The 17860-nt window shown below is 43.0% G+C and overlaps 1 protein-coding gene across 4 annotated transcripts in view; it reads left to right on the top strand.

Annotated features, from left to right (window-relative positions):
* Positions 1–897: 897 nt before the first annotated feature.
* Positions 898–17860, top strand: part of REL (REL proto-oncogene, NF-kB subunit) — a 43345-nt gene continuing 26382 nt past the window's right edge. The window contains exons 1-3 of one of the 4 annotated variants that reach the window (XM_088160758.1): positions 898–3125; positions 4011–4449; positions 5117–5224. In XM_088160758.1, the coding sequence (XP_088016884.1) occupies positions 5206–5224 (19 nt within the window). In that variant the 5' untranslated portion in view covers positions 898–3125; positions 4011–4449; positions 5117–5205. Of the gene's footprint in view, positions 4450–5116; positions 5225–15098; positions 15214–17860 lie in introns of those variants that run through there. The other 3 variants (XM_088160757.1, XM_088160756.1, XM_014895107.2) reach the window with 3 other exon arrangements.

The following is a 17860-nucleotide window of genomic DNA, read 5'->3' as shown; positions in this document are numbered from 1 at the left end:
CAGACTTCCTCCAAATGTTGCTCTTTTCTCTCTGCTTTCTTTGCTGGGTGTCTGGCTTGAGCTTGAGTCCCTCATCTCCATCTCTTCCAAGAGGAGCAGCTCTGCGTTGAAATTGTGTCCCGTTAGTAACTTTGAGCAAGAAAGTCCCTTGCAGGAGTTAACATGTGTGGTTTTACTCGTTAGGTGCAAACAAAGAAACAGTTAATGTGAAGTCACCTACATTTTGGTTGTAGCAATTTATTTTCCTGTAGAAAGTGAGAGAAAGTAACAGAGTGCTTACTTTTTGCCTTAATGAGGAAAAAGCAAAGAAATTTGTTAAACTTGACTGTGGGAGAGGGGGCTTACTAACCCTCTATATGCTGTATTATGTAATGCTGAGTGACAGAAGCTGTTGAGCCTAAAAAGACCAGCAAAAACTCCTGCCTGTATTTTTGTAATGACCTCATCACACTTCTTATAAAGAGTGTGAACCCGTGCATTGTTCCAGTAAACGAAGAGCAAAAGAGAAATGGTTGGAGGGTGCAGGCGCAGGGCTCATCCCCAGCCCTGTCCCAAAGGAAATCAAGGACTTCGGTCCTGTGCAAAAATCCTCTTTCCCTTGGAGAACTGAGCCGCCTGCTGCCTTCTCCCGCCCTCCCCGTGCCTGGGGGTGGCTGCGGGGGCTGCGTGCCCTTTCCCCGGCGCTCGCAGGGAGCTGTGGCCGTCCCGTCCCACGCCCGGGGCGCTTTCCTGCCCCCGGAGCCCGATGCTGCGTGTGCTGTGACAACGACACTGCCACGTGTGGCCACCGCGGAACGTCACTGCTGGCCCGGGCTGCTGCCACGGCGCCCGCCGGGGACACCCACAGCTCCCCGCTGTGCCCGAGCCCTGCGGGACTGAGCTCGGTGCCGGCAGTGTTGTCCTGCCTGGAACGGTGGTGGGCACTCCTTGCTGCTCCTATGGCGTTGGTCAGTCATGGATATCACCACTTATATATCCATTTATCATGGATAAAAGGTTTCTTCAACCATCATCTGCCCAAGGGCTCAGGGCTCCAAGCTGTTGGACCTTGGGTGTTATTATGGGAGGGTCTTGACAAAGCAGTAGCCTGGAGACTGATTTTTTTTTTTTTTTTTCCCACTTATTCTAGAAAATACAGCCTGTTAAACTCTCAGCTCTCTGACCTTCAAGAAATTGATAAGGACTGCTTGTCCTTGGGCTGTTCTTCTTTCCCGGGAAGACAATGAATCTCCCTGCTGTCTTTTCCCAGCCTCGTTTCTTATTCACATCTCATCTTTTTTCCAGTTCTTCTGAGCTCAGACTCTTGCCTGTTTTCCTTTTCTCTCTGATAATTCCCATTTCCCTCTTGAACCAGAGTCCCTTTTTCTGAATTTGAACTGGGTAATAACGTTATTTGGTGGTGGTGATGAGTAAAACTCCCATGAGTCCTGAAACTAGAGGAGAAAAAACCTACCCTGTTTCAGTTTCAGCCTGTGGCAGCCTGGCAATCAGCTGCCTACTGTGGGCACCATCCAGCTCACTCTGTGTTTGTGTGTGCAGTGGAAAACTGAAAATTTTGGCTGCTAAAAGCAAGCCTGGCAAGCATGTGCAAGGTCAGTCTTTTCCAAGGAAGAGCAAAAAATCCCAGTAGTGAAACCAGCACAGCTTCCTTGTTAAATTTCATGTCCCTGTTTCTGAAATGCAAAGAAATTTCTTAAAAGTTTAAAGAATTCTTTGAATGTAGTTAAAGCATCTGTTCCCTGTGGTCATTCGTAGGAAATAACTGAGTCATATTTGTTCTGTTTTTCCTAAAAATTCATCTCAAGGGGCATTGTATGTGATCATGTAAAGGAAAGGTGTTGGCAGACTGGGAGTAACTGAAAATGTCGCCTTAAAATAGGAAGTGTTGACTAGCCATAACCAACAACGTGTGTTGGTGATAACATGATAAAAATAAAAGGCTGTAGCAAGTAGGTACTAAAGCTAGGATTTCTTTGATCCCTGCAGTTTTAATTCTTTTCTCTCTTTCTAGTGTGGTCACTTGGCCAGAACAGAAAGTTATCCCACCTACTCTGAGTGCATGCACGCAAGGAAGAAAAGCTGAGGTTTTGTGAATCACTTGATGTGTAATTCTTGGCTAAAGGCTTTCAGCACTGCTTTGAAACGATGTTTGTTGTGATTTTGTTAGATTGTTTTTCCCTTTTTTAAAATTTATTTGATACTGAACTTTCTTTTTATTATGTACAGCCTTAAGTAGAAAGGCATAAACTGTCATAATGAGCAATCCAGCAGAGATTTCTAATAACTAAACTAAAGGAGTATCAGCTATTTTACATTTCTGCATTTTCTGCTCTCTCAAATGAAACAAGCATTAGACTGTCAGGAAACTGAAAACTGTGCTGTCTCTGAATTGTGTTTCTGAAACTGAAGTCTCTATTTCTTGCAGGGCTTGTAACTGGTCGTTACATTCACTTTTGGTTTTGTCTAGATGGTATAGCATACGTTAGTTTTCTCTACTCATTTTGAATTTTTTTACAGATCTTTTATTTTTACTGTATGTTATTTGCTATGTAGGATAACGTGTTGAGAGAGTCTATAAAGAAACCCGGTATAGCTTTTGTTCAAAGCATTTACCAAATTTGCCAGATCATGAACAACTGGAAAATCATGGAAACAGCATTTTCTGTAGAGTGCTTGTTTGCAGTAATTTAGTTAAAATGAGATAAAAATACACCCCTGGGAATCATATTTTGAGGAAAGTGACAGTGTTGCAAGCAGTGAAGTACTAGCAATGAGAAGGCCAGGGAATCCCCTGTTTCTGTTCCTCTGTTCATCCGCTAAATAAATCCTGCCTTGCACCAAATGGTAAATTGTGCAAATACAGAGATGTTCACTTTGCTGTAATTCTGGGTAAATGTTTGGTACGTGCCTGTAAAATTATCAATCAGTTTACTACATACTATTCCTCTTACAGAAATGAGTAATCAGCAGCATGTTAATTTTCTGTCCTATTCATACATGTTCTGACTTCAGATATCTCAACTTTCTCTAGACTCTGGTTATTTAAAGTTGGTTTGAGTTCACCTTTCAGTAAGAAGTTACTGAGATGGATTGTCCAGCAGCCCAACTGTGGAGCTCAAGCAGAGGTTTGTATGCTCAAACTCAAATCTTGTGTTCAGCTTAAAGGTCACTACTGGCTGTGATGTCAGTGGGGAAACCCTGCTGCACTTTTGTCTGTTCTCTTGCAAAGGTCTAAAAACGTCAAACTAAAAGCAAAGCCATTACTTAGAAATGTTTAAGGCTACAGAAACCTTAGAATATAAACTAACCACAAGTTCTCAGTGACTTCTAAGCAACACCACATTATTTCATCAGCTCTGCTTTGTATGAGAATTTCAGTCTGTTCTCAGTCACTGTTTCTTTAGCTTAGATTGTTTTGGTTTTCAACTTCATAAGAAGTTGTTTTGTTGACAAACATGGGATGATCTGTTTGTTAAGTAATGGATACCATTAACACCAATGTTTAAGATGACTTCTTATCCAAAATAATTGAACAGAGTGCCCACCAAAAGTTCCTTATTTGTATTAAGTTTCGGAATTAAGTATCATGCATTTTTTTCCAAGACTTTCCTTCTGCTTTAACAGATGAACCCAAGGTGTAGAGATAAACCATTTATGAAGGGCCAGACAGAAATTTTGTGGCTAAGACCAGGAACTGAAGCCAAGTTCCCTGAATATGTGAGACCCTTTTCTTTAGAGTGATGTTTTCTATGCCCACAGTGGGGATTCCCAGTGTATAAGTTACTGTATGTGGCCGAGGACTGTCTGTATTTCTAGAGATTACTGACACCAGCTGTTGATTTTTAAGCCACTGTTTACGTGATAGCCCACTATTATTCTTTCTTGTTGCTTTTTTACAAGCTTGCAAATTAAACAACTTTTCCTTTCAGACTTATCTTCCTAACAACAGCAACAATAAAAAACAATCACAAATTTGTTTCCTGCTTGTTTTCATTTCTCCATAAAAAAAGTCTCACTAAGAATTTTAGCACAACCCACAGTGCCACAGGACTGCCAGATGCAAGTTAACACCTTATGAAGTGCTCACAGGTGAGTTCTTATGTCCTCATATTGTGGGGGGGTGAGTGAGAGCAGTAAGAAGGAATCCAAATACTTCTTCATAGTAAAACTGTCAAAAAAATAGAGTGCCTTATTTTCTAAGGAACATCCCCAGAAAAGGAATGGATGCTAAGTGTACATCTTTATTTAAAAACATTATTAATGTTACATGTATGAACTGGTATATTGGTACATCTTTCTGAAAGAATGGCAGAGTTTACAGCAAGTTTCTGGAGTCCATCTCCCTTAAAATACTTCCATACTTACATGAATGTTCTGTTTGCAGGGCCGTGGACTTTTATCACTCAAAATTCCGGTCCACTCAAGTGGAAGCATTGTCTGAAAGTGGAGGTGTGTGATTGAGTTCTTGACTCTTAATTGTTCTGTGTTGCTGTGAATCTGTTATTGCCTGGCCCCAAATTTAATAAACTTATTCCTGGAATCAAACTTAGCCAGTGCAGTGAACATGCACAATGAGCATGTCTCCAGCACCAAGAATGGGCTATTGCTTCATGAGTTTCTTAAAGCCCCTCAAATCTGGAAAAACTCAGTTGAGAAAAGTTGACCTAGCCCTTCCTTCTTCTAGCTTCAGGAGTGTGAATTTTCTGAAATTCCCAAATAATGCCATGGAGCAGTCTCTGCTTGAGCATGTTCTGAGCCAAGATGGAGCTTCTCTTGTCAAGGGAACCACAGAGAATTGTGGCTCCCCTCCATCTTACTGAGCCCAGGCCAGGAGTTTATGAAGATACCAAACATCTGTTCATAGAGCAGTGCTGTGCATGTGGTGTTGGGAAGCTCTGGGTTGGAAGAGAGCCAGTAAATTTTGCAAAAGTTGAAGGAATGGTGGGTTAGAGGCTTGTGAAGGGGAGGATATTGCAAAAGAGAAATGGACAGAGTTGCTAGAGCATAGAATGGCTGTTAAGCAGAGGAAAAAAAACAACTTCAGTAACATAACTAAGCAATAGCTACTTTGCTATGTATTGTTTTTGTACAATCAATTGGGTTTTTTTCATTTTAGGAGGTTCATGCTGCCACCTTCATCCCCAGCACACTTGAGTCCTTCTCTTCTTTCCTGGCTGGAGAGTTCTGCTTCATCAGCTGCAGTGAATGGACTGCCTGTGTGTAGGTAAGGAGCCAGACACTGGTAAAGGGAGCAAAAAGAACACCATGTTTATTTATCCCTGGCTTTTGTTATTTCAAATTAATTACAGGGGTGTTTATGAGGCAGGGTTGTTGACCACACAAATATAAGCTGTTCATAATGCATATAGTCTGGGAGAAACTGTAATTGCTATGCTAAATGTAATTTATTCTGTGGTTCCATTCAGCTATATATTTTATTTTTCCATTCTTCTTCTAGGGGCACTGGTAAACATTCTTCTAAGCTGGGATGGTAATGATGAGACAGTAATTGTCTGAGTAAATTATCCAAGTGGCCACCTTTCTTTTTTTTTTTTTTTTTTTTCACTTCCTACATTTCTGGTGTCCTCTGGCATCAGAACAGAAGTATATGCTAGTCCTAGGCTATGTAAATTAAAAGTTCTGTCGGCATTGCAATTAAAAACATGTCAGGTCACATGGTTTCCACTTGACCAGTTACAGCAGTGCTGTTTTGCAAATAAGGTTTTAACCGTGTTGCAAGTGTGAAGTCCTGAACTGACCAAGTCTGTAGTAACTGGGTCACCTGCCAGAGTTTTTTGTGATGTAGGTCATGGGAATATTTGCAGACACAAAAGTGCTGTAATTGCATAGCTGTACCAGTATTTATGTTGACATTGAAACTTAAAGATGCATATTCAGGAGGCAGAAACAATAGCACGTGTAATTAAGATAGGTGAAAAGAATAGAAATTCTAGGTTTAAAAAAACCCAGCAGCTAAACAAAGCGGATTTTTAAATTCACGTCATTATTTCAAATCTGTTTCCTAATGGGGTTTTTGCACCCCTAGAGCACAGACATGGCCAATTCAAAGGGAATTAGGAGCAGTAGCATAAGAGAGCTCAGAAACCCCAAAAAGAAATCAGTGCATCACATGTAAGGGTTGGGTTGCTGTGCAGCTGAGGAGCTGCTGTGGAAGCAGGATGAAAAATCCCCCTAAATTGTCCCAAAGCCTTGGCAGTTTCAAAATAAACAGATGAAAATGGTGAAAAAGGGTGGCACCAGCAATTTCCAAGACAGCATCTGTCATGGAATGGAATACTATCTTGGAAAGGAGCTTCAGCATCATCTGGTTCAACCTTTCTTGGCAAAAGCACAGTCTAGACAAGATGGCCCAGTGCCATTTCCAGCTGAATCTCAAATCTCAAAAGTGTCTAACACTGGGGAAAAGAAAGCTGGAATTAAAGGAGTTAAGGAAAAGTAGAATCAAAGCTTTCCTTGCAGCAGCAGCAGCTTTCTCCTGGGAGCCACAGTCTCACTTGGTGGGTCAGGTAAGTTTGAAAGACTTGGGGCAGTGAAAGTATCCAGATGTGAATCAGGTCTCACTGCCAATCTCACAATTGCAGCAGTTCTCTCTGCAGGCTGATTATAGGGGGTGTGGAGCATAATGAATATTAGTCAAGTGTGGTAGCCAGTTTTACTTTAGGCAAGTGTCTCTGCTATTACCATGTCTGAATCTCCTGGAATCAGCCAGCTACAGAATTCACTTCTCTACAGCATCCATGCCTTTGGGAACAGATTTGGTTCCTCTCTTACTGAACTATGAGTCTCTAGTATCTCTAAAATTTTGACGTGGTATTAAATCTGGATTAGTTAACTCGCAGGATTTTGCTTTTACAAGGTAAGAGAAGGTGGTAAGAAAAACTGAAATAGCTGTGTTATTTTTAAAACATAACAAACTCCTTTAGACCTATAGATTTGGCTTTTTATCTGTTTGGGGTTTTTTTTAAGCAAATGATTATGTATATGGACAGAAATGCTTTTCAAATTCAGTGGGAACATTGGTCTCAGTTTAATTTCAGTTACAGCAGATGGTATTTATGCAGGTTTCCTTTTAATGGGAACTCGGGAAAAGGCACAGTCACACTCTGGCTACTTGGGGATGAGATCTGAAGATAGTGCACTGAGACTAAAGCTCTCAGATTTGCATATGTAAATCTTGACCCTCTTGTTCTGGGAGAAGAAGCAAACCTCAGCAAAGAAGTACAGGAGCAGTGGGGGAAGCAGGATTTTTGTGCCCAGTGAGGAAATCTCAGTGGTCAGCACAAGGGGACATTTTATTGAGACACAACAAAGCCAAGAGTGTTAACATCACTGAGGCAATGGTATCAAGGCCCTTAAGGGACAAGCTGCTGTGACAACCAGGAGTAAAGCCAGTGGGACTGTAGTCCGAGATTTTATTCCAAATGCCCTCCATTCCTTACCTTCTACTCTTTTGATACTGGAGCCTGTAATGCTTATTGTAGAATCCACGGGGCTGGTGCAATGGAATGGTTTAGGTAGCAGGTACCTGTCTCAGCCTTCGAGAAACAGAGAACTGAACAGGTTGACTTTCAGCACTGCTGACTTGACTTGCACCCCAGGGTCTTGTTGGAGACTAATCACAAGTGGAGCTGGGACATCAGTGGCTTTAATAATTTGTCTTTTTTACATCTGCCTGTTAAGGAACCTTCCCATAAAGCAGTTGCCCTTTCTTTATATTCAGCTTTATATATGACATTGACCTTCAGCCAGCCTTGTCCTAATTAAACCTTTTGGCCATTGGCTGCTCACTGTCAGCTCTTTCTTGGGTTAGGCCTTCTCCTTCCTCTGGTTCCTGCACGTACTTGCCAGAAGCAGATTGTGGTGTCTGTTGTGTTTCCATTCAATGGGCTGTGTCTGGAGCTGTTATTTCCACTGCACAGAGCAAAAAAAATCAGTTCAGTTCCTTTTTTTTTTTTTATTTATATTGCACAAGAGATCTCTTGAAGAAGTAGTCTTCTTGGCTTATTGTTCTTTTTAATTAAAAAAGGATTCAGAGTGGTGTGCATATTCTTTACTTGCATACAGTGAGGAAGGTACATGGAGTGTTTTCTTCAGGCATCTGAAAATGTTCTCAGTCTCATGGTGCCTGACACATTTGCTATACCTAAGGGTCAGTATTTCACATCGAAAACCCAGAGGTTGTTGTTTGGATTTGATCTTTTTCAACAATATTAAGGCTCACAAATGGAAATTCTGTGCAGGTGAATGAGTATTTGTCAAACTCATTGTTACAGGAGAGGTTAATGACAACAATGATTACAAAAAATGATGTCAAACTTTCCCCAAATGTCCTGAAAGCAAAATTGACAAGTCATGTAGCGACTGCCAAATAAACAAGACAATGAAATAGCAAAACTCATCGCTGTTCTGGGTGAGAAATCAAGGGCTTTCAATCTGTCATTCAGAAAGCTCAGATGAATAATGGTAGCCTTACTAAGATACAGGCCTCGCTAATAAATCTAAACTATTTTATTGCTGGGTGCAGAGGCACAAAGCACAGACAGCAGAGGGGTGAGCAGCCTGGCTGTGGCTTACTTGGAGTCATTTTTTTGTGGCTAGCTGTTGCCAGTAAGGCTTTGCATGGTGGGGTGGCACCTGTGACACACAGCCCCGGGCAATCTGTAAGAAAGGGCTAATGCAGGGCCAGATAAGATGTGTAGAGCTCGATTTACAAACTGCGGGTTTGCTTTGCATGTGTAGGAGGATTTGATGTGTAAACTTGTCCCAGAAGGTGTTATGTGTTTACCTTTGGCCCGAAGAGGGGTGTCACTTTCTGGGTGTAATCCTGTAACTGTACAGATCACAACTGCAGGAATCATTGGGCTCGATGTTGAAAATTAAGGTGTGAAACTTCAAATTAAGAGGAGATATATCTGGTGGGGCTGTACTGAAACAAGGTACTTTTAAAATTTCTTTAAGGTGGCCTTGTCACTCTCCCTGCAGCTCCCTGAAAGGAGGCTGTGGCTGGGTGGGCTTTGGGCTCTTCTCTCAGGCAAGCAGTGATGGGACAGGAGGACATAGTCCTAAGCAGCACCAGGGGGTGTTTGTGATGGATCTTATGAAGAATTTCTTCACAGGAAGGGTGATTAGATATTGAATTTGGCTTCCCAGGGAGGTGGTGGATTCACCAGCCCTGGAGTTGTTCAAGGAAAGACTGGATGTGGCACTCACTGCTGTGGTCTGCTTGACAACATCAAGTTCAGTCAAAGATTGGATTCTGATCTCAAAGGTCTTTTCCAACCTACTTGATTCAGATTACTGGCTGCAGAATACAGTCTTCTGAGATTCTTGAAGCTCAAGGTGATGTTAAGTAGCTTAAACTCCTTATGAGCCCTGAGGAAAAAGGGAAGTCCTGTAATAAAAACCTGGATGAGTGATTGTTATCCTCTGTAGTGGACCCGTGATGACTGGCTGGTGTATGCTGGAGTTTTGGGGAGCAGCAGAATTACTTTAGGCATACATTGCCTGTATATTTTTATGCAGTTTTCATTGCTGTTGCCAAAGGGACAATTCCTATCTTTCCTTCTGCCTCTTTATGTTTTGTGGCTTCCCTTTGAAAGTAGCCACAGTGATCTGGCTTATAGAGGTAATCGATTTTGAAAAAAAAAAAAAAAATCATTCTGGGCAGAAAAAGGTTGTTTTCTGCTGACTAAGCTCCTTCTGCTCAGCTTGAGCTCATCTCTTGCCTAAGTCCTCTCCCTACAGCTCTACTGCATCAGATGAATCCTGACTGTGGCATAAGGAAGAGGAGTTTGCAGTTTTAGTGACCACTCCAGAGGTCACAGATCAGCTTCACTGTAATGAGAGGCTTTTATGTAGCACAGTGGAAGATGAAAACACTACTCCATCTTTTTCTTTGCCTGCCAACAATCATTGAAAGTTTTTCTCTGTTAAATAACGCAACTCCCAAACTGTGGTATGTGTTTATAGCACTGGAATGAGTAGAAGAGAATAGGAAACACTCGAGAGGGCTGGGGGAGAAACTGCCTGAGAAGTTCTGCTCTGAATACTAACTCTGGAAAGGAAGGAGTGTGAATTAGGAAATTTCAGGGAGGTTTATCAATTTCTCAGGCTAAAAATACAGTGTTGTGCTACAGTTCCATGACGTTAGCAGTCTGTCAGGAAGCACCTCTGCCCAAATTTGTCTTCCAGAAACTTGTTCTGGCCTTGGTGCTGCCACCACATTCCTTCCTGCTGGCAGAGTAATTTCTGTGATTGTACATGGAACTGGCTTCAGCAGAAAAAAACGATCTTGCTTAAAGGTAACCTGGAGGAAACATGCTCCTGTGTCTGCAAAGGAGTGCTTGGAACAGTGTAGGAATGCACAGGAGTTGGTTACCTGGATGGAAGGAGATAGAGAGGGGGCACTGTCTTTTTGTGACACTACCCCAGTGTTCATTTAACTATCATTATTTCGTGCTTGGCACTTTCACGTAACGAGCGGTTCATCCCCTGAAGAGGTTGCATCATTCATGAGTGAATAAGGCAGAAGTGTGGGAGCAAGGAAGTATCTTCTCTGATTTTTATTGGGGAAATTGAGGCTTAGAGAATTAAACAACTTGCCTAAGAGTAGAAAGGCTGACTTGCCAAGAGGCAAATTCCAGTCTCCTGAATCACAGCCTTGTGCCTTATCCACAAGACCAACCTTTCTCTATTAGCATTTCCTTTCTCTCCACCCTGTTTTGAGGGAGGCACAGTAGCATTGTTCTATGTCAAACAAACTCAAAGTGTGGCACAGGAACGCTTCCAGCAGAATGACTTGAACAACCTTTGAGTTTATCATTAATCTGAAAGCCATGAGTTTTTTGAGAATAACTTCTGCATTGGAACCTTCCTCAGGACCAATAGCCACAAAAGCTTTAACCACCAAAAGGTCTGACAGTGTTTAAATAAGATGCCTTTGAGATTAAAAAACATAGTTCAAACAGCAAAAGGTTTCTTAAGGCATAGAGGATTGGAAATTTCTAATCTGGCAGTAGGTGAGGCTTGAGATAGAGTGGACATGAAAACAGGACTTGACTTTATTCCTTAAGGAGAGAAGGGAATGATTTTATTCATGCTATTCTTACTCCTAGTATGATGTACCTCATTAGGAGAGCCATATGCTGAAAGTACCTTAATGTCTGCTTAACCAGGCCAAATGACAAGGGCTTATCTTTGATCAGTCACATAGCTGGGAACAGGAAATAAAGACTTAACAGTTTGCCTGTACTACTGTGCTGTCACAGCCCGCATCGTTGGGCAATGTCTGTGCTAAGGAGCCATCGTCCTAGGCTAGGCAAATACCGTGTCAAACACTCATTCCTTTGCTGCAGGAGGTTTTAGTGCTGGCTTTTTATCCCTCCACTTTAGCCTTGCTTGCCCCATGACATTCCCTGCCAGAACAGGGAGCTTTCTTCCTTATAGCAATGTCGGTGTTAACTGGGCTAGCACAGCAGCCAGTGAAAAGCAGGAGGGTCGGGTTTGTCTTTGGACTTGATAAGTGGAGAGTAATGGGGTCTTAAAACACTTGCTTTAACTGAAAGACAGGAAGTGAAGCACTGGATCAGACTGGCTTAAGAATTCTGGTATCTCGCCTGCCTCTGGCTATAGCCAAAGTCAGCTGACAAAAATAATAGTGAAGCACCTGGCTTTTGTTATGCAATGCTGCAGGAGGGGAATTCCGTCCTGTTTTCTGCGGAGATCTGCATATACCCGAAGCTATGACATGTTCTTACACTTCATGGCAGTTGCTGACGAGGTTTCTGTGATTGCCAAAGCCATACTGCAATCCTCTAGTTCACCTCACTCTCCCGGGATAATCCCTGTGCCAGGGATTCCGATCGCAGCACAGCAGAATTGCATGCAGGGTAGTCAGGAATAGAGGAATATCCTCGTGCTTGCAGGACTTTGAGTAAGGCCTCTTTCATTTGCTAAGGTTGTTGCCTTTTTCTTGGGAAGGCTTCTTGGTTTCCATAGAGTTTAGGAACATGAATGTTTTGTAAAACAGCTATGCTGGTCTTAGACTAAAAGCTCCTTTTGTCCCACTGTTGTGCTTTTCCCTGGCCATTGGCTTATGGCTACTGCTAGAGAAAAACCATGAAGAAAACATCTCCTTTTCATGCTGTCCTTCCTCCAGTCACTTGGTTCAGGATCTTCCTGAGCCAGATCTATTCTGTGTATTCTGATGATTGGAGCTCACAGATTTTACACAATGAAACTCTTCACATGGTTGGTTGTCCTCTTATCACAAGTTGTTATCATTTGAAGGAAGAGATAAAAAATTTTTGGGATTCTGTAGGAAGTGTAATCCATTCGTATTTTTTCATATAAATAATAAGAAGAAGCAGTTTGTAGAAGACACTGCTGTGTATGTGAGATACCACCTCAATTTGGAACGTGCAATCTTAAGGATTATCTTTGAGTAGCCTGTTCCTGCAAGCCCTAAGAGTTAGAGTTCAAAAGAGCCGGGGAAAAGTAGGGAATGTTTATTATGTTTTAGTCATAACATGGTATTTGTATTGCCTGGAATACTGCCCTTAATTTCACATCGGTTTAGACGGTGCACCCTACAATAAAACTTTGCTTCTGAAGAAATCAGCTTCTGTTTTGAGCCACAGTCTCCCTGATCTGTGTTTACTTAGTAGTGTCATAGACTGGAGAAATAGGTGGGAACCAGGGACATAAACTGTGTTTAGGGAAGCAACTAAATTAATTCTTTCTGAGATGTCAGTTTTTACTGTCAGAGATTTGGAAAACCAGCCTGAAGATAAGTAAGGGAAAGTATTTAGTCACTTCATACATCTGTACTCACAACTTGCTTTACATCCAAACTCCAAGCTCACATCTACAGCTTCAGCTATCCCACAGGAATTGCACCCCTTTCCTTTTAAAAACCCTGTCCAGGTCACTCCTGTGATCTGCAGGGATGCCCTCATATTGGGAGCATTTCTGTGGCTGTTCAGCCCTGTGAATAAAGGCTTGTACAAAACTTGCCCCACCAGGTGATCAATTAAAAAAAATAAACTGTCTTCTAATAGGAGGTGTTGACGAGCTGATTGTTTGGATGGGGCACTTAGCAGAGAGAATTCAGGTTGTGCAGTTTTCCTATTTGCTGCCTTTATTGTAGAGCAGCACAATTTTATTTGTCTTTGTCAGTTTGTGCTTTGGGGTCACGTGTGCTTGTGTAGGTGAAGTCTAAGTTTGATTTAAAATATTAGATCCACTTGCTTGCTTTATTGTACATTATCAATCATAGGGAATCCAAGAAATCCCTGAAGACATAAAAGTCTGGTCTGAATTTCTTATACTTTTAGGGCACTGCTGGTTTGTATCTTTTGTGTTGTTTTGTTTTGGCTTTTTTGTGGAAAAGAAAATAAGAAGTTATGTTCTGGCAAGAAACTAACTCACAGCCATAGAATTATTCTAACACCTGCATAATGTAGTTTTTCTTCTCTTTAATCATCTAAGGCTAAAGTCACAGGCATTTTGATTATCCTGTGTTCTCCCTAGGATTCTTCTACTCCAATTTCAGTTATAAGTTTGACAGGAGTGCAACAATCCTACCGTGTGACAAACCATGAATCTTTAATAAGGAAAATTTCGCTTGTGGGGTGGAGAAAGTTTTGCTCAACTATCTTTGTATTTTCTATAAACAAAAATAATCTAAGATTATAAAGAAAAGTCCTGTTGAGGTGGACTACAGAGCAGGACGAATAATAAGCTTTTGGCAGCCTCTTCTGCTTAGTTACATGGCTTGATGTATGAATTTGAAGATTACAGAACGGCATTTTCAGCTGTGCTTAATTTCTGTACATCCCAATAACCTTAGCTTTAGAAATAGGATAGTGGGGGAAATAAGCAAAAACCTATCGGCTTTGTACCTCACTTGAGTGTTCTTTCCGGCTTTTCTTGTTATTTTGTTACTTTTTCAGGGATACTAATTAACTGCATTTTCACACGGGACAGTTTATTCCACTCCCAGAGCAAAGATTTAAGGAAAAAAGTTAAATTGTGTTGTTAACTAAGCAGTCTAACGCCACAGTCAGGTGTAGCCTTCCTGTTCCTTTGTGTTCCTCTTTTTTCAGGTATTTTTTTAATTCCTCCCCAGATTTGTTTGTTTGGTTCTGATCTCTCCACCTAATCCAAACATGGGGCTGTGCAGGATTGTTCCCAGTGTCCATCTCCTTTCCTTCATCTCGCTCTGTCGGGGCCAAGCTGTGAGATTCAGGATCTGGGATGCTCCTAAGGTTTGGTAAATAGAGTTGATCATTGTGACTGAATCAGCTTTTTGGTGATTAGTTCTTACCTTAACTGCAACGTTGGTCTATCCCTACTACATATAGCTTAGTTAGTGAATCACAGAAAGGGCTGGAAGGGGCATTCAAAGCCTTTCTTGTTCCAACCCCTGCTTTGGGCAGGAGCATTTTCCACTAGACCAGGCTGCTCCAAGCTCTATCCAGCCTGGCCAAGAACACTTCCAAGGATGGGGCATCCCCAGTTTCTCTGCCTCACCACCTTCACAGTAAAGAATTCCTTATCAGTACCTAATGTAACTCTGCCCTCTGCCAGTTTAAAGCCATTCCTCCTTGTCCTGTCGCTACAGTAAAAGTCTATCCTTGTCCATCTTACAGACCCCGTAAGGGGCTTAGGTAGGCTGCAGTACAGGTTTCCCTGGAGCTTTCCTTTCTCTGGGCTGACCACGAGGCTCCGTGCAGCTGAGAAAAAGATGGATAAGGAGAGGCTGACAGAGCGGGGATGTCGGAGCGATGCTCTTCAAGGGTGAGGGTGTGGTAGGAAACAGGCTGTCGGTGTATCTCTGAAATCAGAGAACTTGAACTTTTTCCTTTGTACTTTTGGCTACCGGGCAGGGCAGGACCGGAGGACAGACTCGTGCTTGCCCTCCCTGTGCGGCTCCAGCCCCGGAGCGGGGTCTCCCTGTCCCGGTGGGGATCCGGTGCCGGGCGGGGCGCGGCGGGGGCGGGCGGGGGGCGGCTCCGGCACCGCCCCGCAGCTCAGCGCGCACGTCCGCCCGCCCGCCCCACGGGAAATTCCCCCCCTGAAAAGGGCGGCGGAGCCCGGCAGCCGCGGCCGTCCGTGAGTCCCTGCGAGGTGTGCGGGCCCGGGCCGGAGCCCCGCGGCGCAGAGGCCGGAGCGGAGCTGTCAGCATGGCCGGTGAGCGGCGGGGCTGGGCGGGCGGCGCTGCCGGGGGGCTCCGGGCGCTCCCTCGGCGCCGTGATCGCAGCGCGGCGGGGCTGCCGGGATGAGCGGCGGCGGCGAGAGCTTAATGAGGCTCTTCCGTTCCAAATGGATCTCTTGAAGTTGTGGGGTGGAAGCGGTTTAGGTGCCAAATAGGCGCGGGGCTCGTGTCTGGGGCTGGAGGCAAGCTGGATTTTGGGAGATGCTCATCAGGATCCCGTTCACATCGGAACTCGGCTGCGGGAATGCAAATGAATGAGAAATAGTGATGGCACAAATGCAAAGTAATGCAGATAAGGGATCGTGCTTTGAGTAATTACAACAAAAAGCGCAATTAAGTTTCTAGAGGCTAAATTAAACCGAGTTTGTCATCCTTTCGGGAGGCGTCTCTGGTATCTTTCTTAGGGTTAAAAAAAAGCCCCTAAATTAAAAACTTGGCTAAACTAATTAGAATAATATTTCTAGGCAAAGCTGCTTTTCGGAACTTGAGTGTGTGTGTATGTGTTCTGTTCTTATTTAGCAAGGTATGGACTTTCACTCCCGATAAATATATAGGTGTGCTAACTGTCAACATGGAGAGAAAACAGCTGGGCTTGTGCTTTAAATGTTATGATGTACTTTACAGTGGCAACAATGAAGCAGGAGAGAGCCGTTTCGGGTTTTTTTTTTCTTCGTGTCTTTAAGTATTTTCAGTGTAATTAAGAGCCAGATAAGGAATTTTTTCAGCGGGGGAAGTTTATAACTTCCTGGTACTAGCTAGCTTTTGTCAGTTGTTCTTTTTTTTGTTGTTGTTTTTTTTTTTTCTTGCCGTTTTGTAATGTGACGCGATAGTAAAGAGGAAGTTCATTCTTTGGTCTCTGTTAGAATTTGTGCATTTTATGGAGCCCTAGGTAGATTACTGCTTTTTCAAATCCAATCGTGTTATGTTTCCAGTTGCTTTTGCTTAAGCTGGGGTGTGCTGTAACGAAGCTTTCAACATCCTCCCTCTTTGCCCGAGGTGCTGCAGAAGGTTACAAGTGGATAGATTCTTGCTTTTTAGAAATGACAGACTTAGGGCCACCAGGGATTTGTTGAGAGCGGTGACATCAGAGTTAAAGGGCCACGCTTCTCCCATCTGTGTCTCATCGCAGTCACCTCGGGACGGAGAGTTTCGGGTGATACTTTCACATCTTCCACAGAGAGCCACAGCTGCTCTGCTTTCACACGCAGATGTTGATGGAGAGTCTGTTTGGGCAGTTTCTCCAGAGCCTGCTTGCTTGGAGCAAAGGAAGGAGACAGAGCCCTTGATCGGGTTGTCACTTTGCTCGGTGGCAGCGTGTCACACTTCTTCCCTCATGGCAGAGGCTTTAAACTTTAAACCATCACGGGTTTCTTGTCACGGAGAGGTCTGGTGGAAGTCTGTTCTGAGTTTTAGGGATTGTCCTTTTGTTCCTCTCTGTATTGCTGAAAATGTGACAATAAAACACCCTTCAGTTCTTGAATGAGTGTAACTGGCTGAACTCTCAGAGCTGTCACTGCTTCTACCTCTTTTCCTTGCTGAACTCTCAGAACTGTCATTGCTTTTACCTCTTTTCCTTGTGTGTATATAATTGGAATACTTGATCTCCTATATTCTCTTGAAAATTATTCAGTGTTGTATTCAGGGCAGGAGGGGGAAAAAGCAATTCAATGACAAAAAAAAGGCAGATTATAATGTGTAGCACCATGTTTCTATTGCTAGAATGTGTATGGGCAATTAGAATTAATTACAGAGACAAATTAAACACTTACAAATTTAGATGAAGGATTACCTAGATTTTTTTTCTTTTCTTCCTTTTCAAATACTTTATGGAGTAGTTGTGGGCAGGCAGGTAATAAATAAGAGTAGCTGTGCATTTTTCTTCCAGAATTAGTGAGAGTTTGGGTTTTGGTGCGTCTCACATTTGCTTGACAAAGTCAGACCTGAGGAGGACAGGTCTGTCGTGACTGTGTGGGAGCTAACAGACCTGTGTGTGTGTGTGAGAGCAGATTGTGAAATGGTTAAGCTGTGCCACTTCCCAAGCTGATTTACAGAAATAGGGAGCACTGGACACTTGGCTGCTGGGTGCTGGTCGTACCTCTCATTTGCACAAACACTTCCGTGTGTTTCCTCTCTACACAAAACACGATGACACTGGTAATCACAGCAGAGGTGATAGCGTGATTCCTGAATAGAGAGAGAGGCAGCCAAGACAAAATGAAGTTTAATGTTTAATCTCTGGAGGCTGCCGCGTCACCGAGCTTTACTTTCCCACAAACACACCTGCGCTGAGGGTGGGTTTACCTTCAATGACATTTGTTTTGACCACAGCCCTGTAAAAATCACTGAGCCCAGAGCTTTAGCATGAAGGGCTCTTGAGAGATGAGAAAATAGCTCTCTCAAGCGAAGTGAAGGGAAATTGTTGGTTAAAGCAGGAAGAGTTAAAGTACTCAGAGTGCTTGCCTTCTCGTAGCTTTGAGCTGGCTAGTTTTGACAAATACATAATGTCTGTGGGTGTCCTGCACGTCTGGCTAGCAGCTATGTAAGCATGAGAATCTCCCAGTAAGAAGATTAGTAGGCACTTTGCTGTAATGTTGTCATTTTAACTTGTAAAGCAGATTTTTA

This window comes from Sturnus vulgaris, chromosome 3 (genome assembly GCF_052056855.1).
Source record: "Sturnus vulgaris isolate bStuVul1 chromosome 3, bStuVul1.hap1, whole genome shotgun sequence".
In the NCBI taxonomy this organism is placed as follows: Eukaryota; Metazoa; Chordata; class Aves; order Passeriformes; family Sturnidae; genus Sturnus; species Sturnus vulgaris.
Note: the sequence above shows the minus strand (reverse complement) of the source record. Positions and strands in the feature narration are given on the sequence as shown.